The sequence below is a fragment of the Falco rusticolus genome, chromosome 8, assembly GCF_015220075.1.
Source record: "Falco rusticolus isolate bFalRus1 chromosome 8, bFalRus1.pri, whole genome shotgun sequence".
Classification (NCBI taxonomy): Eukaryota; Metazoa; Chordata; class Aves; order Falconiformes; family Falconidae; genus Falco; species Falco rusticolus.
In genome coordinates this window covers 2,090,643-2,116,939 of record NC_051194.1, presented here as the reverse complement: position 1 = coordinate 2,116,939, position 26,297 = coordinate 2,090,643, and the positions used below count along the sequence as shown (strand labels likewise).

The 26,297-nt window shown below is 48.6% G+C and overlaps 1 protein-coding gene across 6 annotated transcripts; it reads left to right on the top strand.

The window, feature by feature from the left end:
- On the top strand, positions 1–26,179 carry LOC119152201 (solute carrier family 22 member 4-like). Of its 6 annotated transcripts, none has more exons than XM_037397116.1 (11): positions 1–80; positions 8,044–8,147; positions 9,802–9,956; positions 12,713–12,884; positions 14,675–14,914; positions 15,539–15,665; positions 17,595–17,695; positions 18,708–18,922; positions 19,587–19,769; positions 21,952–22,087; positions 23,304–26,179. In XM_037397116.1, the coding sequence occupies exons 1-11, from the start codon at positions 24–26 to the stop codon at positions 23,377–23,379; spliced, it is 1,566 nt and encodes a 521-aa protein (XP_037253013.1). In that variant the 5' UTR covers positions 1–23; the 3' UTR covers positions 23,380–26,179. The 6 variants fall into 6 exon arrangements, 5 of the variants coding, with proteins under 5 accessions (XP_037253013.1, XP_037253010.1, XP_037253012.1 ...); XR_005105713.1 differs by lacking the exons at positions 1–80; positions 23,304–26,179 and adding exons at positions 889–1,342; positions 20,668–21,021 and having other exon boundaries at positions 21,952–22,029; XM_037397113.1 differs by lacking the exon at positions 1–80 and adding an exon at positions 889–1,342.
- Positions 26,180–26,297: the final 118 nt, after the last annotated feature.

Here is a 26,297-nt window from a genome sequence, read left to right as displayed (position 1 = left end):
CAGGAGGTATCTAAATCTTCCCCATGACATCAGCTCTCCATCCCTTATGCCAAGGAGCAGCGGATCTCTGCCTGGCTCAGGTAAACGCTGCCCTGTGCTTCTCCTCCCCAGGCACTGCCGCAGCCATTGCTCCCAGTCTGTGCCTCCATCCTCCCACACACCCTCGTTACCCCCGATCATCCCAGCTGCAGAGATGCTTCCTGGCCTCCCACCGCCAGCACGAGCATCCCCAGCTCTGCAAGGCCGAGCTGTCCCGTTCCCTGCTGCAGGCCTCCAGGGAGCCCCACATCCATCCACCCACCACCAATCTGACCAGTCTGAGTGCTGTGCTTATTTCAAACACCCCCTGTTTCTGAGCACCCCGTGAGTTATTCCAGAAGATGACAGCGTTGCTGGGAATTCTGAAATGGCTTTACCAGCAACCCGCGTACCCGGCCGCGGGCACGGCCGAGAGACATGTGAAGCAGCGAGAGCAAAGGGATGCGGAGTGTAACGGGCTCCTCTAGCGGGGCCGGGGCTGCTGCGGGCTCCCGCAGAGACGGTGCTGCGTGCCCTGTCTGCTGCCCGAACGCGGCGGGGGCTAGCCCGGGGGGCGATCGCGGCGGATTTCCAGGGGCGGCGAGCGCTGCGGCTGCTGGAGCGGTGGCCGGTGCACGGGGGCCGGGGGCTGCCGAGCCGGCGAGGTGCCCCACGCAGCCCCCCGGCCGCCGGCTCGGCTCCGGCCGCAGGTGCGGTGCGCACCCCCCCGGGCTGCGGGCCTGCGGCCGGCGGGGGCGCCGAGCTGCCGGGACCGCCGTGCGGGCGCCGTGCGAACCGGGGGGGGGGGCGGCGGGGCGGCAGCATCCCCCGCCCGCCGCCGGGACGCACCGCCTCCGCGGGGGGCCGGGCCGGGGCGGAGCCGTCGCACGGGGCCTCCGCGAGGTGCGCAGAGCCGCGGAGCAGCCGCGCCATGCGCGACTACGACGCGGCCACCGCTTTCCTGGGCGAGTGGGGCCGCTTCCAGCGCCTCGTCTTCTTCCTCCTCAGCGCCAGCATCGTCCCCAACGGCTTCAACGGGATGTCGGCCGTCTTCCTGGCCGGCACCCCCGAGCACCGGTGCGCCGTGCCCCGCGGGGCCAACCTGAGCGGCGAGTGGCTCAACGCCAGCGCCCCGCTGGAGCTGCGGGGCGGGCGGGCGGTGCCGAGCCGCTGCCGCCGCTACCGCCTGGCCGCGCTCGCCAACTTCTCGGCGCTGGGGCTGCGGCCCGGCTCCGACGTGGAGCTGGGCTCGCTGGAGCTGGAGCCGTGCCTGGACGGCTGGGAGTACAGCCGCGATGTCTACCGCTCCACCATCGTCACCGAGGTGCGCGGCCGCGGAGCCCAACCCCCCGCCCCCCCCCGCACCCCCCGAGCACCGGCTGGTCTGTGGGGGCCGTGCTGCCTGGCGGGGGGATGAACGGGGAGGGGGCCGGTGGGCGCGGTGCTGCGCGGGGAGGGATGCGTGGGGTGAACGGCCCCGGGAGGAGCCACCCGGCCTGACTGTCGTGGCTGTGTTTGCCACTGAAACCTCAGCTTGTTTTCTTTGGAGAGGGTTTATTCCGCGGAGGGGAAGGCAAAGGCTGAAAATAGAAGCCTGATGGTTCCCTTCTGCCAGCCCGCCGGCCCTCCCGGTAAGCTCGCCATCAGGCGGAATCGCTTGTTCCCGGTGTCGCGTTGGATGGGGACATCGACGCTGCCCGGTAAACACAAGCGGCCTGGCTGGGTGTGGGGCAGCGGTGGGCCTTGCTAGCCCCAGCCCCACTGCCAGCCCTGCCAGCCATGCCCGCGGTGGCGGCGGCGCTGGGTCAGGCCGGTCACTGCCTGTGACGTGCCCGTGGGCTGCGGTGGGCTCCCACGCGAGCCTGGCCCCCGGCGCAGTCCCCAAGGCTGTGCAGTGACACTGTTTGTGCAGGGTGTCCTGTGGGAACGTCAGCGGTGGCGGGTCGTGTAAGCGCTTGTCTGGGCACTGTGGCGGTGCGCGGCGGGGACGCACGGTCTGGCACCGCTGGCACCAGCGGGGAGCGCGGAGCTCTGCTGAGAAGGACAACACAGGTCCCCTAAAGCTGCAGGGTTGCTGCTGCCCTTTTGTGTTTTGTGAGGGGGTTCGAGGAGTAACAGGCTCATCCTCACGCCAGCCAGCATTCGGGTTTGGAGCCGGCAGGCTTGGCGGTGGGTTGGCGGAGCAGCGTGCCCCACGTAGCCGAGGGATGCCCTGCTCACGCGCAGGGTGTGCAGCGCGGCAGGAGCGGGTCCGTGGCTCTCGCCTCGAGCCCTGTGACTCAGCAGCATCTGCCACCAAAAAGCATTGCATGGGAGCACAGCCAGGACGAGTCCTGACCGAGAGGCGCATGGCTGTGGGGCTGTGCCCCAGGGACACGGGGGCAGGATCTGTGCCGGGGGCGTGCAGGTGGAGGCTCAGTGCACTGGAGCACGCAAGCAGGGAACAGCTCCAGGCTAGGGGAGGGCAGGGGATGCCAGCCTCCTCCCACATGCCCCGAGCAAAGCCACCAGCATGCACGATGCCTGCGTGTGCATATCTCTTGCCTTTTGTGCTGGCAATCGTGCTCAGTCACCGGGGATGCCACGCAACACCAAATCAGGGCAAGGGTGCTTGGGAAGCTCGCCCTGCTTATAGCCATGGGTGAACTGTAGCGGCAGCCCAGCTGCCACCCACGTGCTGCAGGCAGACGTGCCCGGCCGTAGCCTGTGGGCTGGCTTGGCTGCGTGGCGGATGCCTGGGAGCCACCGCCAGCACAGGCAGTGCCCTGGCATTCACTGCCGGGGGGAGCCCGGGTTACCCGGGGTGGCTGTGAGCTCGGAATCTGTGGTGTGGAGTTAGCAGTGAAGGGACACAGTGCACGAAGCAAAAGGAGGAGGAATATTATTCCTTCATAATGAGCAGCAAACAAGTTGTGCTGGCAGAGGCCAGACGAGTGTCTTCCATACCAGATTCAAATGGGACACAGTGGTGGGGTTTGCCACGGGACCCGGCGCATGCCAGAGAGGCAGTAGCACATTCAGGGATGGAAACCAAGTGCCAGGGTCCCATCTGTAAGCCAGATGGAAAAGAAGGATGCTTGGTTTGTTTTAAAAATGTCACGGACATTTGAAAAAAATACAGAATTTGGTTTTAAAACAAGGAAAACAGGCAGTGCTGAAATCCTGAGAAAAAAAAGCAGCTTGGTTAAACTTCAGATGATTATTTTTGTACCTGATATTTTTCTCTGTATTAGGAAAGACAAGTCAGGACATGCCATCAGGAAAGCTCAGTGAAAAACCATTTGCAGTTCAAGAACTCAATTGGGGAGCAGGACTTGATGGTACAGGATTAAGCGCTGGAGGTCTGATTTGATTTGTGCAGTTGCATCAGATCCTGTTATTATTGCTGCTTGAGCTTAGCACCATTGTTACTTGGTCTGCGGGGATGTGCTAAACCCTGGGAACAGAGGCTCCCAGTCTAGGTCATCTGGAACGAGGTGGTGGTGGAAAAGTGAATATGTCCACGGTGCTGGAGAAAAAGGTGATCATCAAGCTGGGGTGATACAAACAAGTCTGTAGGTGTGATGATGAGCAAGTGGAAACATGGGGTCAAGTGTGGGGTGAGGTGTGATCCCACAGCTGAGGAGAAGGGGGTTTCCTGCTGCTTTGCAGGGCTCAGCTAGGCCCCTTGGCAGGCTCCAGGGGCACAGGAGCCCCTTGGCCCAGCTGCCTCCCCGTCTACTGCAGCTCCTCCAATTGTCCCAACATAAAATGGCTGTTTTCCACCTAAGCAGGTGGTCACTGCTTTGGATTGGTGCCACCTGCGCTTGCACAAGGGGGCTTGAGCTGGCCTGGCAGGTCCTCACCCCAAAGCAGGGCTGCTTCTCTCTCGTTACCCCTTCTGCTTTCTGCCGTCTGTGCTTTGAAATGAATTTAAATGTTAACGTATGTATTTTTGTTACACTGAGGGTTTTTTGTCTGGAACTTAACCTACTTCTGCTTTAATTCCAGATAACAATGTTCAGATCTGACATTAATTAGAGGTTCAAGCACAAACACCAGTTTTGCTCTTTGGAGCGGGGCATTAACGTCCAGTTAATTCCCTCGAGCTAGGTTGTCTGCCAGCGCCACTGCCTGGGAACACGCTGGCAGGGCTACTGGGACCACCGAGGCACAGCACGTACCCCAGGCACCACTGCAAAGCCCCTGCACAGGGCAGTGCCAAAGGCTGTGCTGGGACCGCTTGCCCCTTGCCTGCCTTGGGCTGCTCGGTGCCCCCGTCCCAGCCCTGGTAGCAAAGGTAGAAATCGGAAATTTTGGGACTGGCAGAGATGGATGGGAAGTTGCATATGAATTGCTGTGGTTTGAAGGCATCTGAAGGATTTTTCTGTTTCCTTTCAGCTTTTTCCAGCAGCTGTGAAGCTGCTCTTTACCCAGCACTGGTAGCCCGCCCTGCGCTGGGCATGGAGGTGGCTGAGCTTGTCACTCGTGCGCTGAGCGGAGCCGGTCCCGTTGCTGGATGTGGTGCCCAGGGTGCAGCACAGGGCGATCTGCAAATGTCTTCTAGTATCTCTTGAGCTGTTTGTCATCATTTTTACTTCTGGAAACAAAGTCAGACTGTCCCTGGTTTACAACCTCGACCATTTACAGAAGGCTCCGCTGGTATTTTCTCCTCTGATGTGAACGGGCTGATACTCAGGATGGTTAATTAGTGATTTCTGATTGAGAAAGCAGGTGGCAGGGTCACTTGGGGCAGTCAGGGCACCTTCTCTGGCAGTTTCAGTTTTTCAGAAAGCTTGTGCATCCATAGCATTCCCACCGGCAGCACCCAGCAGAATTGGTTCTTTCAGTAGCTGGGAGCTTGTGGGAAAAGGTTGGAGGGATTTGATGGTAATAAAGTGATTTAATAGTGTTCTTCTTGAGCAGCTTTTATTCCTGGTGGTGAAAGCACTTGCTTGGAAGCTTACACGAACTTTGCTCTGCAGTGTGCTGAACCAGAGACATTACAGAATTACTAATTTTCTGGTTAATGAGTAATTAGTCAGTACAGACGGTTTGGAGATTGTGGTTGTAGGTAGATTAGCTGTGGCTGGGCTGTAGCTCCCCTGTTCGTGGTGTGTCAGCGCCAGCTGTGATGGATGCAGCCTCTGAGGAGGAGATAAATAAGTTAAATTTCAGTTTTCCTCAGGTACTGCTTGTGAGGAGTCAGCATGCAATGGATACCTTAAAGCTTTATACGTTCAACCACAAGTGAAATCTTACCATGCCGACACGTGCTTGATCACCGTGCAGCGCTAGGGCGTGAGCTTCCGTCGGAGCTCGATGGGGAGGCTGGCGTTCTGGGAGAAGATAAGGTGTACCTAGAGATTAGGCTGTACAGATCATTGCCCAGCTCCCATGTGCTGTGTGTGGGATTTGATCTAAAATAGATGGTGTGGCTTTCTCACTCAGCAGCTTCCCGTGTTTGTGGAATCGGGTGGTTTTGATGTGTTTGTGTGTTTTCTGGTCAAATACAGGGAGTTTCTGTAGACAACAACCCCTCTGGCCAGCCAGCCACTGCATGCTGTGTACCATTTACGTCCTGTAAATCTTAAAGACTTGCCCCTGTATAGCGAATTTTTGCTGTCTGTGCAGGATGTAATGGGAAAAGGTAGAGTGAACAGCTGGGTAGGAGGCATTTGGCACCAAGGAAACATAGGAAGCAGCTCAGTTTCATAGGCAAGTCATTATTTAGCTGGGTTTATTTTGCAGCCAAAGTACCTTTGCCACAGTGGAGGCATTTTAAAAATGCTGACCCTTAACCTCGAGCAACTGAAGTCTGAAGGTCTGGGAGCAGCTGCTGTGCTGGTGGCCCCAGAGCAGGGTGCTCAGGGCCCAGGTAATTAATAATAGTCTGTATGGGCTGCAAATTTTGGCACCTCGTTAGTCACCAGCTTTCCCAGAAGACGGAAAGGGAGGTGCAGCGGGATGTGGCAAAACACCCCTGTAGTGTGGGGGCCGGGTGAGCCCGGCTGGCGCAGAGCTGCTGCAGCTCTTGCAGCGTGCAGGAGCTGCCCCTCTTCTGCCTTTCCCTCTTCCTTGCTTGCACCATATAAAGAAACACCTGCTTTTAATGCTGTGTTTCCTGCAGCTGAATTACTGCTTTGTTAATATGGGGCTTGATTTCCACCAAGGCTCTTCACAGAAATCTCAGTTTTCTTTGACTTATGAGACAGATCCCTGCATATATTTTTCACGATTAGCATCCCAGAAGGTATCGGAGCCCTGCTGACCTGCAGGCTCGCATCCACCTCATCAAACACAGGGAAGGCAAATGCAGGTGCATGCCCAGATGGGCCCGTACCTTGCAACCTCTCCCTTCCCAGCAGGGACAAGAAAATATCTTACAGAAACAGCTGCCATAGGTTTCTTTTTGTTATTAATCACATTTAATTCTTGGAGGCATGTTTCAGTCTTCAGATCTCCAGGTGTTACAAACTTCTCTGTGTGTTTCTCAGGAAGAGGCCTGGGCTTGTGTTTATTAACATCGATTCATCTCTTTGCGGTGTAGCTGCTGTGACATTGCATCGGGCAGAGGTGTGGTGGTACCCAGCCCCTCACCGCTGGCACGTACGGCCGTTCTGCCTGAGGACACACACCAATGGCTTCTCTTTCCTAAATTGCAGTCCAGAGCAACCTGCATCAAACCACACCATGTCCCCGCTGCCTTTGGGCTTTACTTCTGCCTGTTCTTCTGCAGCAGGAGTGAAGTGCAGCTGCCGACCCATCAGTGGTTTGGTTTTGGCAGGACTCACAGCGCTGTTGGATGGCACCTGGATCTCTGTAATGCAAGAGTTGCTCCTTCTTGTTGCCTGTAGCTGAGCTGAGGGGCCTGAGCAGCCCAGAGGGGGGATGTCTGCACCACCACCCCTGCCTTCGCTTGGGCTCAGCTGCCACTTGCTGAGACGGCTCAGCCCATCCCTTCCCCGAGCACAGGGTGAACGCTGGGGCGGGTGATGTCCCCACTTTCTGATAACATGGCTAATTATTAAAATTATGCTATGCTTTGATCTGTGATCTAATTAGCTTACCTTGGTGGTAGAATTATCTAATCTGAGACTGACATGTTTGAAGTTTATCCATAAGCGCTGCTGGCAGGCATGCCTTCACCAGGAGGTTAGTCACCAGGACAGGAGCAACCTGCAGCAGAAACACGCTCGGTGGATGGACATGCATTACACCGTTTTTATTTAAAAAAAAAACAACAAAAAAACCCCAAAAAAACCAAAAAAAACCCCCTTGTCTGGGGTTACGAGTGGCTTTAGGTGGAAGTTTCCATGTTGGCTCCTGTCCTAAGACTCCAGCCCCAGCCAGATCTGGTTGCGATGCTGAGTGATGGGCAGTGAGTCAGCCCTGCAGGTTGTGGGGATGGAAAAGAATTTGGAAACACATCAGGACAGGAGAAGAGATTTCATTCTGTGTGTCGTCTTGCGTATGCTTTGTCAGCCCCAGCAGTTACAGAAATGCAGTGGGTTCTCTGCTGGCAGAGATCAGGTAAGCTGGAAACTGTCCCTAGCCAGGGATGGGACAAGCCTTCACCCTGCTCCGTGGCTCTGCTTTTCGGGAGGGGAGCGTCTCGGCCATGGGGAGCCAGGTCCTGGGTGTCAGGGAGCCTGACGGGTGCGTGATGGGGAGATCGTGCTAAAAGGGGGCCAGGGCAGCACACACTGGCTGCCCATCGGGTTTGACATTGCTGGCTGTCACCCACTTCAGAGGTGATGGGTCCCATCAGACAGCTGCTGGGTTTGGCCTGATGGGGCTTGCCCAGGGAGGCAACCGCTTTCCCTTCTTTTCTTGTGCTTTAAGCAGGGCATTCTGGCACTGACCTTCACTGTAAAGTAAACAAGTAAACAGTGCTCATGCCAGCGATGGGTGGAAATGGGGGTGTGGGGAAACTAAATTAAATGACATGGAAACATGCATGCCTCCAGCCAATAACCCCTGCAGCTGGATGGGGCTCAACGGCAGCATCACGGCTGTGACTGAGCCTGGGCCCTTCTCTTGCAGTGGAACCTGGTGTGTGATGACGACTGGAAAGCCCCGCTGACCACCTCCCTTTTCTTCGTGGGGGTCCTCATCGGCTCCTTCATCTCAGGGCAGCTCTCAGACAGGTAACGCCGCTGCTCCCACTCAACCCGTGGGCAGAGCAGGGCAGACCTGATGCCACGGCTGGTGCATTTGGTTTTAAGAGGCATGAAGGAGTTAAACATCCAATTCTCTGAGTTTTGATCAAAATGAGGTAACTGGCCTGGCTTCTTCAGAAATCCCAACCTTGATCTACCCCAAGCGTAGGGTTACTGCCCCTTTGGCACTTCAGGAGACCAAGGACTGATCTCTGCAAGGAGCCCCGGTGGCTGCTTTGCAGACTGATGTGGTGGGGTTTCCTTCGCGACCCCAGTTGTTTCTTTTTAGTAGTTTGAAAAGTCATGTTCTTTGTCACACGTTAACTGACAGTCCGTTCTTCGAGCTGCAGGACAGAAACTTGTCCTTTGAATGGAAGCTCTGCATAGAAGAGTTGTTTTGTGGGAATTAAAGTAAGCATATCCAAGAGGAAGAACAAAGATAACCTGTATAAGGATAGCAATCATGCCACAGTATCTAACTAAGTAGATGTGAAATATTAAAAAAAGAAATATTACAGGTATTTGATAATTACCTCAGCAGGTAATTTGAAGTTTTGGCTCTACAAGTGCTGAATGCAGAATATCTGTTCCTTCTGCAAGTCTCTGCTTCCCTCCTCATACAGCCCTTAGGTTTTTTTTTCCGTATCGTTCCAGCAGGGTCTCCCATACTGCCTTGGCTGCTGCCTGGGAAGTCATCAGAGCAGCAGCATGGCTCTGGGTGTTTAGCAGGGGGGTTTCAAAACTTGATGTGAGTCTTAATCCTAAAGCCTCCAGCATTAAATTCCATGTGATCCGAATTTAATCTCCTGACTCCTGCCACCAGTGCAGAAGTCAGTTGGTGTTACTCTTTGAAAGGGAGATGAGATAATCACTAAATCCTGCTGCTGCCATGTGCCCACTTGGGACCACCTGAGAAAGCGCGTGTGCCCTGGCAGCAGCACGGCTGGTCAGCCTTCCTGAGAGCCCAGTCACCTTCTAGCATGAGCTGTCTTGAATTATTTTGGAAATATTTGGTCAGTAAAGAGGTATGTTCTGAGCCTGTACCTGAGCAATGTCCCTGTGCTGCTGCAGAAACCTTTCCCAAGTCAAGGGCTGCTGCAGGCAGCCGGCGATGCAGCCCCGCACAGGGCAGCGTGCCCCGTACATAAGCTTGCCCTTACCTTTCCATAAGGAAATCTGTGTAATTCTGATGCAGAGAAGCAGGTGAGAGAACAGGTGCAATCGTATGGTGGCTCAGAGAGACTGAAGCCAGTTGATAAAGCTATTCGGCACATTCAGAGCATAATGGTGTTGCAATGTATAGGTGCCAGTAGCCTAAAAACCATCATTTCCTGATTTTTGGCTGTGTGGCTTGCAATCTTCATGTGTCTCACTTACGTACTGTTGTCATGTTTCCTTAGTCTCCGTCTAGTGGCTTCCTGAAGTTTTTGCTCTTAATTCTTATTTCCTGGGTTTCAGAGGTTTTAATTATTTTTAGCACTTATGAAAATAATGAACAAAATTCTTTAGGATGAACCAAACTTCAGGTTGTGCTAAGCTGTGTTGCTTGAGGTTGGATATTTGTGCTCCCTTGTGCTCTCTTACGTAGCCCCGCTCCATAAATACGTGCTGTTTCAATAATAATCTTTGTCTTTTGCAAAAGGTTTGGCAGGAAGAATATCCTTTTTTCGACGATGGCTGTGCAGACTGGCTTCAGCTTCCTGCAGATCTTCTCTACCAGCTGGGAGATGTTCACAGTGCTCTTTCTCATAGTGGGGATGGGACAGATCTCTAACTATGTGGTGGCCTTCATACTGGGTATGAACATGTTTGCATTAGATTAAATGCTTTCTTAATGTATTTTTATTTTTTTCCCCTCTGAACCTGCATCATTTAATTAGCGATAAATCCTCACTGGTACAATTCCTAATTTAGGCCACTCCGAGTTTTTTGCTGTTGGATACTGCAAGCCTATATACTTTCTATAGGTTTAGTGAAAAAGAATAGAGCAGGAAGACTCCTAATAAACATCCATTTCCCCCCCTCTTTGGAGAAGTTCAAGGCCCGTTCAGGGTTTGTTATCAGCAGAAGCAGGTCTGAGATAGAGAAGGCATTCAGGTCCCTCCCTGCCCCTGCGTCCCTTTGCAGAGGAGTCGGTGCATACCTGGGTACAAAGCTTTGGAGAAAACCAGCATTTCCAGGCACAGCAAATGTGGGGGGCACTGGAGTGGAGGGGCCAGGTGGGTGTCAGAGCCCTGTTAGCCATAAAGGTGCTGGTCTCAGTGCGAGGGTTAACAATGAAGTCCCTAGTTTTAGAGGCAGAGGTTTAATTATTTTTTTTTTTACAGGGAGTGTAGGAGGAAAGAGCCAGTGGCCATGGGGAGGCTGCGCGGCTGCAGTCGCTGCCTGGGGACCCCGTGGGGAAGGGGACCCCACAGAGACTCCTGCTAGAGTCACGGGGTTTTCGGGAAAGGTGACTGCACAGGTGGATTACCGGGATGACTGATGCAGGCCTGAGGGGGGAGCTGGGATTTGCAGGAGCTACCTATAAAGTGTGCACATACATATTTATGTCAGCTTTTAAACCAACGGTGTCGAAATTAAATTTGTAGATCATACTGTGAGCTAGTCTAAATGAAAATGATACACTAATAGTTAATGTTGTTCTTTCCTACCCCATGAGGCTTTAAAGGGGGAAAAGTAGAGCAGAAGAGCATAATTTGAAATCAGTGCTGGGGGGGGCTGTGAGTCACCACTGCCAGTGAGTGACAGAGGATTAAGTAGGTCAGGCTGTCAGCGGGGAGATCCCTTGCCATTGCTGATCCCTTGCCATTGCTGCTTGCTCTGCCCAGGAGTTAACTCTTGCGCGGAGCTGATGGAGCAACATCTGCGGTGGGAAGGCAGGGGGGTACGGCACTGGGTCAGGAGTGCTGGCTTGGCTGCAAATCCTCTTGGAAGCACATGGGGTTTGTGCAGCACAAGTCCCTCTGATAAGGGTGCAGGATCTGATCAGGCAGGAATTTAGCTCCGGGGATGTGGGGCACAGCTGGAAGCAGATCAGCGGAGGCAAAGCTGGGGGAGGGGGGGGGGGGCTGAGCACCCCACTGACCAAATGCCCCCGCTGCTGAGAGACAGGACCGGGTCTCCCAAAGTAATGGTAGGTTTGTTTAATTGCACAGCTGCAGTTTGCTGGCACTTTACCCCTCGCGTTGTCCCTTCTGCCGTCCCATTTTCTGTAGAGATGTTGCAGCAGGGATGACCCCCTGGGAGTGGAGAGCCAGGTGCCTCAGGCACTCACCGAACTATGAGGCTGTTACTAAGGGCAGGATTAATTTAAACTAACTTAGACATTAGCTTCCTAATTGAAGTGAGTCACCAGCCGCCTGTCATCGGTAAGGAGGGAGGCACTAATGGGGGACGGTCCTTCCCACCCTATCTGCCTAGCTGTGGGGTCAGCATGCCCTGATGAGTGCTCAGCCTCTGCCCATGGCAAGGCAAACCTGGGAGCCTCCTGGAAGCTGCACATGACAGAAATGCTGGATAGGATACAGGTTATCTTTTAAATTCTTTATTCTGTTACTCCAGGTTTTTTAAATGAAAATTCTTGTAGCTATCAAATAGGAGGGGGTTTTTCTGCTCAGGTATTTTTTCCATTTTCTCTGCAATATTAAATATTGGGAGTTCTTGTCATGCTACATAAGCAAAATAAGCTCTCCAGACTTCCTGAGACCCTCCTGCTTGTTCAGCGTAATTTGCTTTTTAATTGAGTATGAATCAAACTGTGGGATTATTATGGCCCTTGCGGTGCTTCCAATGGAGACAAGAGCTCTGTAGACCTGGGGCTGAGGGCTCAGTGAGAGGTGAGGTGGACCTGAGGGCATCCGTGGGTTTTGTTAGCAGTGGCTAGGTATTTTATTGGAAAAGAAATCAAGTGCTCTTGAAGGCTTACAACAGTCTCAATCTTTATTACTAAATATTGGGTTGCTCCTAGTCTGTGTGTGACATGGTGGTTGTAGGATGCTTTCCTTGACTGCTGCCCGGCTGCTGGAGCAGCAGCATTATTAGAAGACGGTGTCTTCCCTGGTTGTGTCCTACAGCCTGTGATGTGCCAGTCTGACATTCCAGCCTTCTGTTCCAAAAAATAACCACGAAATTTATTCCCACCTCACTGTAAATTCCCATCCTTCCGTCCAGTGCCGTTCTGCTGTCCACAGACCTGCTGTCCTCCAGAACTGCTCAGCAGTGAACTGCATCTTAAATGCCAATGGGTTAATTGGGGAGCAGGCTATGTCCTAGCTGAGCCTGTGGGGAAGGCTCCTGAAAGTCTGCCTGCCATTCCCCCATGCCCAACCTTATCTGTCTCTGACAATGCATTAACCAAAGCAAACAGAAGTCCCTCCTTCATCTGAAGGTCCCCAATACTCCCAGCAACCTTTCTGTACCGGGTGGGTCCATGCTGTGCTGCTCTTTTCTAAGATTGTTTAGCTTATTTTTTTGCAAATGCAGTAAAGTATTTAGTCATGAATGAAAAGAAAGAGTTAAAATGCTAATCCAACCTCCCTTGTTTTAAACAGGAACAGAAATTCTTGGCAAATCAGTTCGTATTATATTCTCTACATTAGGAGTTTGCATATTTTTTGCAATTGGCTACATGTTGCTGCCACTGTTTGCTTACTTCATCAGAGACTGGCGGATGCTGCTGCTGGCGCTCACTGTCCCGGGGCTGTTCTGCATCCCGCTCTGGTGGTGAGTGCCCCCGCGCTGAGGCCACGGTCCCCACCTCCCCTCCCTGCCTGATGCTCTCCAGTGCCGGGTGCTAGGTAATGGCAGGGTGTCAGGGGTCCTTGGTGTTTTTTTTTTCTATTTGCCGTGTGAGGAGGCTTTGCCTTGAGGTGGGCATTGAGGGGATTTTTTTTGCCAGTCGTAAATCAGGTTAACTACCTGCGGAGCCTCGCTGGTGCTGACAGTGTGCTTGACGCCACTTTTTCACTGGCTTTCCAGAGCAGCTTAGGAATTCTGTATTTGACTCATGACTCTGGACACTGTTAACCACCTCTAGGTTTACCCCTGCAAAATCACTGCTGGATGATTCACTCTAACTTTGCTTCCTTCCTTTTTTCTTTGTCCATTGTTTTTAATGTGGATCCACCTGCTGGTTGGTACTAATGTCAGTGAAAGGCTGAGCCCGCTCACTCAGCACGCAGCAGCTGGCAGTTTTATTGCACTTGATGTCACTAAGCAGTTCATTGCACTAGATGTCATTAAGCAGAGGGGTTTGGCTGCAGGGCCAGCCCTCTGGGCCAGCCCTCTCCCACAGGCTCGGCATGCCAGGAGCTCTGTGTCCTCCCAAACTTTGCTTTGGCTGCTGGAGCAGGACTTATTTGTGAGCTCCTTTGGCCCATAGGTTGGCTGTTCCTTGCCCTGCTCCTCTCAGCCATCCCACGCTGTCTTCTTGGTGGCCGAGCCCACGGTTTTGTTCATCTTTCCACTGTGCTCATCCACCCCTGCTCTAATGCGCTGGTGGACATGTAGGTGCAACCTCACTTGCCCATGGCTGCTCTGCCCTGGAGGACTAGAAAAACAATTCAGGAAAACTGTCTGCTCTTCTCAGCTGTGCAGAAGCATTGAAGGCGGGCAGATATCCTTGTTCTGTTGCTGCTGTGCTCACCTGTTGTTTTCTGAAGAGAGAGGCGTTTAGAAAATAGGAAGGGAAAGGCAAGAGTATCACACGCTCTTAGAATAAGGATAATTTAGAACAAAACCAGTTCCTTCCTTTCATATTAATTTTATCAGGGGAACTCCTTTCTTCTTGTTATCTTGAAAGCGTTATATCTGTAAGTAAGAGATTAATGTCTTTTTAAAAGTTAAGTGATTTAGACCCCCTCTTGTATAGTCTCAAAGACCTGCAGATCTCAGTCTTGTCAGAAGTCTCTGCTGATGGTTTTCGTTTGTTGGTTGTTTGCATTTGTTTAATATTAGTCTTCGAACCAAACCAAACCTTTACAGTAGTTTTCAGCTCCCCTCTCTGCTTTTAAAGATCTTTTAAAGATCTTCCTCTGATTTTAAAGACAGTTTAATTCTGTTTAAGGGTCAATTTGCTTATTTAACTTGACATGTTTCAAACCCCATCAGCACAGTGGCATTTCCCTGTGCACCAACCAGCTGCTCTTTGGGGAGGCTGGCTTTGGGTGGGCGCATCTCAGATGTCTGCTAGAGAACGAGCATGATGAGGCACACAAAATTTGTCCCCAGGGCATAGCTTCAGTGTGTGGCTTCAATGTATTTGGTGACAATTACCGTGCTTTTTGGAGCATAAATCGTAAAGCATGCCAAAATCTTCCACAGATGGCACTTCCAGCCTGGGGCTAGTGTGGGGGTAGATGGGGATCACGGCATGTGGGCAAAGCTCTGCCGAGGCAGGTTGGTGTTAGCTGGCATCTGGGCCCACTGTTCCCACAGGTGATGTGACTTGCACATCCCACTGCTCCGTGCCATAGTTGCTCTTCTATTCATTCCTCTTCCAAATTCTCCAAAAGGTTCCCAGCATCGTCTCTGCAGTCTTGTGTTCCTCAGCTTGCCCACAAAGAAGAGCAGTGGAGACAGCTCATCTCACGGGAAGTCACGTTAGTGGTTGAACGATCGAATATAAATCATCTGATGCTCGAAACTGTTGATGTGGCTTTGGGTCAATCCTTTAGAGAATGCATCAGAAAAGGAGTGTCTGACCTGCTTTTTTCCAAGGAGAGGAAAAAATACTGCTGGCTAAAGGGAACAAGGTAGCATCTGTTAAGATCAAAGGATTTAGTTAAGGAAAGGTGAGATTTTCCGTCCTGTGTTTGGTGTTAATTCACTCAACACATGCCCGGAATTGATTGGAAAATGTCATCAACTCTGCAAGGGGACACTGCCACTGTCTCTGCCTGGGAGAGCCTGCCTCAGAGTTGTGGCGATTGTGAGGTTTGTATATAAGATTCCTATGGCACAGATCCTTTAAATACACCCTGTGCATTTAAAGCATTTCCACACTGTGTGCCATCTCCCAAGAACACTTCTGCTCAACACTGGCTCACCTACCCCCATCTTTGCTGTCTGTCTAGTGACATCTGGGTTTTTTCTGATGGACATCAATTATTCCTTAAAAAACAACCACCCAGGGCAAGGGCCTAAGTGTGCATCTACTTCAGCACAAGAATAAACATGTCCCATATATCTGAATTCTCCCACTGATCCCAGTGGGACAAATCCATGAGTTACATAGCCCACATGCTTCTGTGCTGACTGTCTTCTGCTGCAAGCAATCTGTGAGATGAGAGCATAACTCATAAAAACGATACATGTGTTCTTAATAACTTTTTACTTCTGTGAAAATGTTGAGTCATTTATTCTGAAACTTATTGCAGGATAATTCCTGAATCCCCTCGGTGGCTGATCTCCCAGGGAAGATATAAGGAGGCAGAAGTTATTATCCAAAAGGCTGCAAAAATAAACGGCGTTCCAGCCCCAGCCATGCTTTTTGACACTGCAGAGGTATGTTTCATACGTCCTGGCACTTTACCTGGCCGGCAGTTTCCCCCTTTGGCCAGCTGACTTGGGAAATGCCGTCAGAGCAATGGTTTGCACCAGCAGCTCATAGAGGCTGGCAGTGACTGCTGGTGTGAGGTAAGTGCTGGGCTAGCAAGTTCAAAATGAGAAGCAGAGGGAGGGCGTTATTTGTTTGGGGTTTTGGTGGTCGCTTTTTTTACAGCAGAATTCTCTTCCTCAGCAGTGGTTGGTTGTGGTTTTCAGAGCAAGGGTGACCCAGTTCGCTTCATCCTTTGGGCACTGAGAAGACCCGAGGAAGACGTGTTTGCCCCCATTTCAGCCTGGCACAGTATTGGCGATTTGCAGTTTAACAGCAGCCCTTCGTGGGGGGGCTGTGCAGGGGACTCCAGATCGGCACCCACATGTTCCAGGGCTGTGTGGAGCCCCAAGGGACTCCTCAGGTCACCCAAACCAGCCAAAGCACCCGAGGGCTGCAAGGGCACTTGAAAACCATGATGTGACAGGGAGCAGGGTGGCTGGTTCCTGTGCTCGTCTCCCCCTCTAGTGGCTCTGCCCTCGCCAGAGCTCCTGCCGAAGAGGCACAGACTTTTTTCTTGTTCAAAGAAACCAGCAGCTTCCAGCCTTGCATCAGTAATGACCACGTGTCTGTATGTCAGACCTTACTTCACTGTTACGCGATCACCTGCTGTTACACCTCCTGATGTCCTCTGATTGAGCAGAAAGCAAAGCTGCTCCACAATATCTGTGGGGGAAAGATGCTGCGTGCAACACCTCCCGTGGGCAGGATCCATCGCTTGAATGTCATAGTTACACTTTGGCTGAGCTGCTGAAGATCTCTTTTCCAAGTGTGTGTTCTAGTGTAAACTCAAGTGCACATTCCAGCTACGGGAAGCTCATCCTGCAGAAACCATGGAAAAATACTTTCCTTACTTCATAGCTAGAGTTCAGACATCTTTCATACTGGACACGACCCTTTCAGGCTTCAGCACGTGAGCTGGCTTTTCGTCACTCCTGCATATTTTTGAGACCAAGCAGCAGCTCAGCTGTCCTGTACTTTGTGGGAATCTTGTGTACCAAAGCATTTGTCCACAAAAGCCTGAGGATGATGTTTGCCCTTTAAGTCCTCTGTTGGAAGTATTTTTTCAAACGTTGCTAGAAAAAAAGTCCTCCCTCCCTAGGACAGGGAATCTCCTGGGTAGCCCCATAGGGAGGGCCAGGGTGGTTCGCTCTTTGGGCTGGGGGGGAAGCCTGGCCACAGCCGCTGATTTTGCCCTGGCAAGGGTGCTCCGTGCAAGCAGAAGGGCACCCTAATGCCACTCAGAAGATTTCTGCTTCAGACCTCAAACCAGACCCTCCGTCTCCCATCAGGGATGGCGATGCTCCCATGATGTGCCCTGTTACCACGCTGAGCTCTGGCACCCCTCCCCCCCACCCCCAGCAGGGTTCCAGCAGGCAGGCAGGCAGCAAAACTGGGTGATTTCCTGCATTTATTTCACATCCTTTGTGAAGGCTGAAGAGAAGAAAGTTGAGTGGACAGTGCACAGAAAAATGCCTTGGGTAATGAAGTTACTCCTGGAAGCATGGCGTTAGATCTTTAAGGAAGTGTTAAAGTCTTTCTTGTCAACTGATACTCCTTTTTAATTAGTCAGCATGGTGTAGTGGTCTCAGTGCTACCTTTTTTTTTTTTTTTTTTTTTTTGAACTAAAACCTGGAAACCATCACAAGTGCAGCTGGGCGCAGAGACAAGCTGTACCTAAGGACCACCCTCCCTGGTGCAGGGGCGGCCTTTGGGCTGACTGGTATCCCCTGATAGACTCCTAACGTCCTAACTGCCCAAACTTGTGGGTGTGCAGAGGTTGTTTTGCTCTTAGGTGTGTGGGAATTTTTTTGGTTTTGTTTTCCTTTTTCCTTCAGATGCAGGATTCGAAGCCTCAGCAGCAGCAGAAGGCTATCCTTCTGGACCTATTTCGAACCCGAAACATTGCAACTATTACTATTATGTCATTACTTTTGTGGTAAGGAAATGTGTATTCCTAAAGTACCCAGGCAGTAGAACAGTATCTGATTTGAGGGCATATGCCACAGGTTTAGATAATAAGTCTCAGCCTTGGAGCCCGTCTGCACATGGTCCTTGGCTGGTCCATGGCCCTCAGTGTCCTTGCACCCGCACTGCATTAATACACAACATACAAGAGTATGGAGACAGTAGCCTCAACCCAGATGTAAAATAGTTAGGAAACTATATGTAACAACTTGTGTATTTTAAATTCTGTTGCTTTTTTTTGTTTGTTTTTTAAGAGGCTCCCATCTTTTTAAATCTCTATTTGAAGAGAAATGTCCTGCTTGAAGCAAAGGCAGCAACTCAGTAACATAGCAAGAAGCAGACCCATGGCCAGCGTTTTTGTTCTGTTTCTGTACGGTGTCCATCTCAGTGAGATCCTGGTCCCTGCCTGGGCAGCCACGAGGAATGAGGACCCGATAATACCATGTAGACAACCCGGGACCCTTTTCTGTACATATTTCCCCCAGCAGAAAGGAACTGGCTAGCACACTTGGCATGCCATAGTAAAGCACCCTTAAGATTTGAAACCTGAACATCCAGCTCTCTCGTGAAGATTAAATAAGATGTAATGGAACTGCTGAGGGTGGGAGATCCTGTCACTGGAGTTGGCTACAAGTAGAATGTAGTTGGCATGGGAAGCTTTCAAGAGTTATTTCATTGTGCCGTTAATGAGTCCATTGCAGTGAAAAACCTTTGTGATCAACTTCCACAAAGTCTTTTACTTGGTATAGTGTATGCAGGAAGGACAGAGAAATCAGAGGTCTCTTCAAGCCACAGTGGATATGGTCACTGGAAGGGATGACAGAATTAGAAAGATGGGGTTGCCGCTGAGACTTTTTTTTTAAGCCACGATGCCTGTGGCGATGCTTTGCAACATCCTATTTTTGTAACAACATCTGAGGCAACACTGGAGGCGTTCAGAGACTGGTGTTTCTGGAATAATTTGATTTTATTGCTTTTCCCAGGTTTTTCACATCGGTTGGTTACTTTGGCCTGTCCCTCAGCACTCCAAACTGGCATGGAAATGCCTATATCAACTGTTTCCTCTCGGCTGTTATTGAAGTTCCAGCTTATGTGATTGCCTGGCTTCTCCTCCGCTCCCTCCCTCGGCGCTACTCCTTATCTGGCACCTTGTTCTTGGGAGGAGGTGTTGTCCTCTTCATTCAGCTGGTTCCTGCAGGTATGAGATTTAATACATGACCTAAGTATATGAAATGATAGAAATATTTTATGGTACTGTCAAATAGTTCTTTGAAATTACTGGGAACCACAATCAGGTTTAGAATTTGAGGTCAAATTCATGCTGATCACTTACAGCTGTGGTATTTTTTTCATGTATATGCTGAGTCACGCATGACGCTCATTTATTGTGTCAAATTACTGAGCTTTTTATAGTCCAGGGAACCAGCTTGTAAAATGACAGCCGAAAGTGTACTGTGATTTATCTGGTTGTGCGTAGAGGCTAAAAAAAACCTGCAAGTCTTCCAGATTTCACTGTGTGTACATCTCCACAGGATTTTGCAAAAAGGCGGTGGATTTAAACTATATAATCCAGTGTTTTGTTCCACTTCAAGAGCGCTGTTTTACTGAGAGACTGCCAAAATCTGACAAGTACAAAGGAACCTGAGCATCTACATTATGCCTAGTGGGAAGTTCATAGCCAAGTCACCTAGGGATAGGGCTAATAGATTTTAGAATTTAAAACAAACAAATAAAACAAAAAAAAAACAAACCCCAAACCACTAGGAAAAAAACAGCTATAGCATCTTTGGGATGTAGAAGAAATAAAAGTAGTAAGTCCAGGGTGGTGTTTATTCACTTTGATTTTATTTTTTCTCCTCCAGACCTTAACATCCTGTCTGTTGGCCTGGTGATGCTTGGAAAATTTGGCATCACAGCTGCATTTTCAATGCTTTATGTCTACAATGTGGAGCTATACCCAACGTTAGTGCGAAATATGGCAGTTGGAGCTACTTCCACAGCTTCCAGGCTGGGCAGCATCATTGCTCCTTACTTTGTTTACCTGGGTGAGGCATCTCATGTTTCTTGCTTTGCACTACACAGCTGCCCAGAGAAGTTATCTGAGCCTCTGCAGGGCAGTCTTAGCTTTAAGTCCTTTCACTTGTTGTCTTTTCAAGTCCCTTCTCTCACCTTGGGTCTGAGTTCACTGTCACACGCTGTAGAAACGAAGTGGAGTTTCTTGGGTTTCACAGAAGAATCAGGCACTCTTTTCTTTTATTGAAGCTGGGGGTGGTTCATCCACCACCACAGTGGGTCCAGGCTGGTCCAGGACAATGTCAGTGTCCATAAACCATGTGAGCGGAGGGGTTGGGGTGATAACTGGTCACATCTTGGCCATGGATGCTACCCCTGGGACACCAGTTAGTTTTCCAGGAGGGCATGACAAGAAGTGATCTTGCAAGTAAGGAAGTCTAGCAGTAGGAAATTCATTGTGTTGTACTCTTCATGCACATCTAAGATGGGTACATCAGAAGGAGATGAACCAGGCAGGAATCCAAGCATCTCCTGAATGTGGGGTCTCTAAAGCAATAGATGGAAAACATACAGATTAAGCAGCACAGGAGTGTGTTTAATTGTGATCTTCATGAAGTGATTTTTTTAGTTACTAAGCCAGGCACCTCAGCATTCCTTCTGCTTTTTCTTACGGGTCATGCCTCAGTCTGTAAGCAGACTTACTGATTTCCTCATAGGCGTTTTTTGGGGGGGAGGCTTATTTACAATCACATTTTCAGTGGTGCACAAATATTAATTGATTTTCATTTTTTTTTAAAAGTACATGGAAATGATCCTCATATTGCAGATAAGAAGGTGTGACAGAGATTAGGGGATAAAGCGTGGAAGCATTGGTGAATACCAGCTGCTCAGTCCGTAGTGCTTAATCTCCTGTTTCTCTTGCTCACACAGGATTTATTTCTTTCTGCCATCACTGGACCCCTCTCAGCTCTCCCCTGCACCTAACGAGTCTTGCTGAGCCCTTTGATACAAAATGAGGGTGACTTTGCTGACTCTGGCAGAACATTGCTGGTGTACTGCTAAGTGGTTAATTTCGGTTAATGCCAAGAAAGGGGAGAGGAGACCACTGTCTGTAGCTCACCTGTGTTATCTCACCTCTGCATTCCTGTGTGGCTTTAACATACTGTACTAAAAATGATGAAAATACATTGTCTTTATTTCATGATTGTACAGTGCAAATGTCAAGTGAAAGGGACAGCAGGACTGTGATGCTCCCTAGGGTCTTCAGCCTTTGTTGCAGCACAGGTAATGGTAATAGGGAGAAAACAACAGGATAAAGGTTTTACTGTTGGCTTGTTGTTGGTGGTTTTTTTTTTTTCTCCTAGGTTTCAATAGGCTCAGCTTTTAAATAAATCTTGTTGCAGTCATCAGAATAGTTTCCTAAACTTTAGGTGGTTTTAGGAGAAACTTGTCAGCTGCTATTTGCTACAGCTAAATTAGGACCTTGCAGTTCATCCAGCTCATGAAGACAGAAGAGATCAAATCACAAACTTTGGCTCTATGTGAAATACCCAGGGGTTTTTAATCCTAGTTTATTCTATACATTATAAAGCATACTGCTCTGTCCCAACTGAAAAATAAAGCTGTTAAGTTCAGTTTGGTACTTTTTCTACCTTAAATAATTTTAACTCCTAGATAATCCCTTTACTGAAAGACCTTTTCATTGCTGTGCTATTGTGACTTGAAGATCTTGCATCCTGCCCAAACACTTGTGTGGTGACTTCAGGCTGCTGGCAGTGGCTGCTGACTTCTAGTCCAAAATAATATTCTGAGTAGACAACGTCAGAGCTTCTCCTCTGTCACAGGAGGCCTGATGCTTTTTCCCTCTGTAACAGGCAATGTATTTAAGGGTTCCCCCATTAATGGCCCATTAGTCTGTAACTGGGTGGTTCAGCTGCCATCAGTCTCTTCCCTTCTTTTCACAAGCCCAGCGTCCTGCTGATGGTAGGTGTTGACCACCCTAGAGCGCACATGTAGTTTTAAAATTGAAAAATCGCTTTGTTTGCTGGCAGATAACAGATGTAATTCAGGTTTGGATTCACATTTCATATTTATGAAGATTTCAGCTATTCCAAATTAATTCTGCATTACAGCAATGTCTGGAATGTAAATTTTACACATGGGTTTGTTGGTTGTGGGTGTTAAGTACAGTTGTCATGTCTTGTGTTCTGCCAGGTGCCTATGACAGATTCCTACCATATATCCTGATGGGAAGCCTGACTGTGCTGATCGGGATCCTTACCCTGTTTCTCCCAGAGAGCTATGGCAATCCCCTGCCTGAGAGCTTTGAGCAAATGCTGAAGGTGAAATGGTAAGGCGGCTTTTCTTCATCCCATGCTTCACAAGAATTCAGGACCTCTTTCTACATAGTCCCTTTTCACAATCGGTAAACATGTTTCATCAGATCCACTGCAAAACATCAAAGCTTTCCAAGTGCCCTTTAGATATTTTTTTTTGTTATTTTGACTGACATTGACATTATGCAGTTTATCCAGAATCTCTGAACCTGAGAGCTGATTGATGCACTCAAAAGCAGGCACTCACAACGTAAAGCTGACCTTCGCATCACCTTGAGGCTGTTGCTTTATATCTCCCAACACTTTCCATCCTTTTATATCATTCACTCTCCTTAACTCTTCATTTAAACTGTTCATTTAGTAGGATGATTTACATTACTAAACATTTTTCATTAGGTACTACTCGAGATGAAGCACAAGATTTCAGTAGTCTAGCCTCCTTTATTTGGGAGGCTAGAGGCATGCCAGGACGGCTTTTCTCCTGGCTTATTTGGTTTAGCTGGAAGCAATGCCAGCTCTCTTGCACCACCACCATTGCTATTTAGGGTACCCTGAGCAAACATCTCCACTGAAATCTGTGCATGTACGTTATAGTGCTAGGGCAGTGGAGATTGCCAGTGTTTGCTAGTTACTATACTGGGAGGAAAATTCTTGGGAGCAGCAGAGGGAAACTGAATTAGCTGAAGTGCAGCTGCACAGCTACCCTCTAGCTTAGTGAGAATTTGTACTGAAACAGAATTTGTCCTTATAACCAATAACAGCTTGAAGAAGCTGGAATTGCCTTGTTCTGACTCCTGGTCAGTATAAGGAGATGTCATTACACTTCTAGAATAAGAAGAATTCTTGGGCCAGGTTCCTTGAGAAGGGCATGCTGCTCTCTGTTGCAATTAAGAACTTCTCATATGTCTGACCTATGGGTTTTTGGCTTAGCAGTTGACAAAGTGTAGCTAAGAAATCCTAGAGTCAAACCAGATTCCCTTTGCAGGCTTCTTGTATAAGCAGACTGAAGTAACTGAATTACAGCCACTGAGTTAGGTTCAAGTTCCAGGTGTTGTTTGCTGTGCTACTTTGCCATCAAGAAAGGCATAACGTACATAGCATTACGGGTTTTTTAAAGTTTATATTAGTAGTGTAACGTGGTTATTTTAGCAGTGCTGAAGAGGAGAGGGAAGTGTCTGATGACACAGTGTAAAATGTTCTCTAACTTCTCAGTCTTCTGCTTACTTTCAGTTTCAGAAATGGGCAACAAACCACTGGCATTAGGAATTCAACAAAGAGTCCTAAAATTCTGGTAACACCCTTGTGAAGGACGCACGCTCTCAGAAGGGCTGAAAGAAGAACAGGATCTTCTCAAAATGCATTTTCTGCCAGAGGAAAACGAACAAAACCCAACAGTCAATGCTACTGCACCATAGCTGTTACCCCTGTGCTACTGTACCCAAATCCATAGTTTACTGAACAGATGCTGTCTACTCCTATAGGACTCTTTAGTCTGTAATTCAGTGTCCTGATACCTGGGGTCTGTCAGCAGACACTCCCCTGAGAAGTGGGGGGGCCCTGCCTGTATTTCAAGGAGTAAGCTAGAAATGAGCCTTAGGAATAATACAGCAATGAGGCCAGTCAGTCAGGTACTCAATGAAAGCTGCTTGAAAAAAAAAAAAAAAAGCAAATGTAATGTTGGTGTTTTTTCTCACTGTGCACGTTGACTGGATGAAGGAGAGCCAGGTGTCTGTCTCTGAAAATCTCAGCAAATACCCCAAAAGTCTCCTTTCCTGGCCTCCTTTGAAATCTGTGACCAAAGCCCAGTAGATTAAGTGGGATCAGAATTTAGTTGTAGCAAAGCAGATATAGACTTTGCTGTAAGGATGTGTTTTTTAAACAAGACATCAGAATATCTTTTGATGTCGCTTGCTTTTCCCAGGACCTGGGATCCACTTGCCCCTGTAGAAACTGATGCTTGTTCATAAAGCCTGAGCCTGCTGAAATCCTTGGGCTTCCTGAATGTTCAGTGTCTTTGGGGATGGGGGGGAAGTCTTTTAACCGAGTAAGGACTGTAGCTTGCTGGCCTTCTGATGGGCTTTCAAAAGAAACATGAGCTTTAGCAAGGCAATGATCCTATCCAAACATGCCGTGCAGTTTTACCTTTCAGGTTTTTCCATCATATATTTGCATAAGAAGATTTTTAGATCTTTTGGGTTGGTTTTTTTTTTCCAAAGCATTTCCTTTCTCCTTTGAATGTATACCCCATTGTTCTGTACCTTCAGAGAAAGCTCATTGCAGTTTCAAAAACCTCAGCAAAACCATTGTACCATTTACAAATTTAAATGCTTGCAAAAATCTGATGTTCTGTACTGGAGATGTTCACCTGCAGCTGTTAAAACCACAAAAGGGCTAATTTGGGACCACTGTGTTTTCAAAACAAAACAAAACACTAACAAAGCCAGTATTTTGTTTTTCAAACCCAACAGGTTATGTATGCATTTTATTTTTTTAAAGTTCAGCAAAGCTATATTGGATGAAAACAAATGTAGAGCTTAGAGTTGTGCTACTACTGTTTTATGAACACTACATAATTTGAGAAGAGTATAATACCTTTTATTTTTCTATTTATTAGCTGTGCATGCACTTCTTGGCCACATAAAAGTCTGTCAGACCTGGCAGAATTTTTTTTTTTTTTTTCATTCTCTGTAAAGAACAATTAGCCGTGATTCACCTTCTATAAGAGTCAACAAGAGCACACTGTCTCGTCTCTAAAGAGAGACTTTGTGGCAAGTTGTCTTGTGCTGGCACTTGGCACAGAAATGAGGCTCTCTCTCTTAAGTTCAAGCACAAATATAAAGCTTTATAACATTTAAGTGCAAGGAACTTGTGCAGTTATTTCAAGCTGTTCTTTGGGATGTGGAAATACTCTTTACTTTCATATTAATTTTCTGCAAGTATGCTTTTGCCACAAATGTAATGTGCCATGAGGCAACCATTATCCTGTGACCCCTGATGTTCTCATCCCTTCTAAAGCTAGAATTTCTCTAACAGCAGCAGTATTTAATCTTGGTTTTGCTTATTACAATGTTAATCTATAGAACAGCTGATTAGACATAACTAAATTTCTCAACAAAGCTTTTTTATCAGCATAGGACAGGTTTGAGGACTTAGTTAAATACAGGTGGCCATATTTTTATGAAGATTTATGTATTGATACTTATTTTATGTGATGGTAGGCTTGTGTATTTCTAAAAGGTAAATATTTTTGTACTCTTGAACTTTGTAGTATCTTAAAACCTAGGTTTCCTTTTTAAAATAGGAAAAAGTGTTGTGTGGGGTTTTTTTAAAATACCTTGTTATAATCAGTCTCATTTTTCTTACTTATGCCATTGATCTCAAGCTAGTGTCACGTTTTAGTATTTTTAATGGCAAATTTTTAAAAAAGCATCATCTTTCTTAAGCGTGGAATGCCTTTCTGAAAAGTATGTGATGTTGTTATAAGGCCTTACGGTATCTGAGCATAGTAAAAATGAGAGAAGATTGCTTCAACTGATGAAGCATTTGCAAGGAGAATTTTTGTCCTTGTGCCAATATCTTTCCCAAGCTTGCATGGGGATTTTTGAAGAAACCCAAAGAGCAGTAGTCTGTGGGAGAATCAAATGGGGATGAATCTGGAGTGGCAGTTTCTGGCGAGTTACTTTTTTTTTTAATTGTAAAGCCGAAGAAAACAGCACTGTTTTAGTAGCTATTGGCAGAAATAAAATACGTTGCTAGTAAGCTATGTAAGCCTCCTCTCACTGCAATCTTTAGGGAGCTCTGCATGTGGCAGGTGCTCGGCAGGGCTCAGTGTGGGACCTGGGTGTTCACGTGCAGCTGGGGGCTGCCCCAGGCTCTGACCTGGGGGTGGGAGGGAAGCACCAGCTGGATCGCTCCCACTGACTGCAGGGGCCGTGACACTGCCTCATCTGTCACCTCTGCCACCTTTACTTGGGTCTCTCTCTGCAGCCTTTGATTCTCTGCTGGCTTACTGGATCAGCTAAAGCATATATGAAACTATCATAATTGTCACTTGTTAACTTCTGTCTTGATTGTAATAAAAATGTGCACTGGCACTGTGTAACCTGCTTTCTGTGTAGATTGTAATTGAAGAATAGGTCCCCTAACTTATATAAAGTATGAAAATAAAACCCTAAAATAAGCTCTTCCACAAATAAGCTCTTCTGCACAGGAAGGCTATGACGG

Excerpts from the sequence above, each read along its gene's own strand:
- LOC119152201 (XM_037397113.1), top strand. The coding sequence starts at position 950 with ATGCGCGACTACGACGCGGCCACCGCTTTCCTGGGCGAGTGGGGCCGC. Across the intron at positions 15,666-17,594 it reads TGCTTTTTGACACTGCAGAG|ATGCAGGATTCGAAGCCTCA; the intron begins GTATGTTTCATA and ends TTTTTCCTTCAG. Across the intron at positions 17,696-18,707 it reads ATTATGTCATTACTTTTGTG|GTTTTTCACATCGGTTGGTT; the intron begins GTAAGGAAATGT and ends TGCTTTTCCCAG.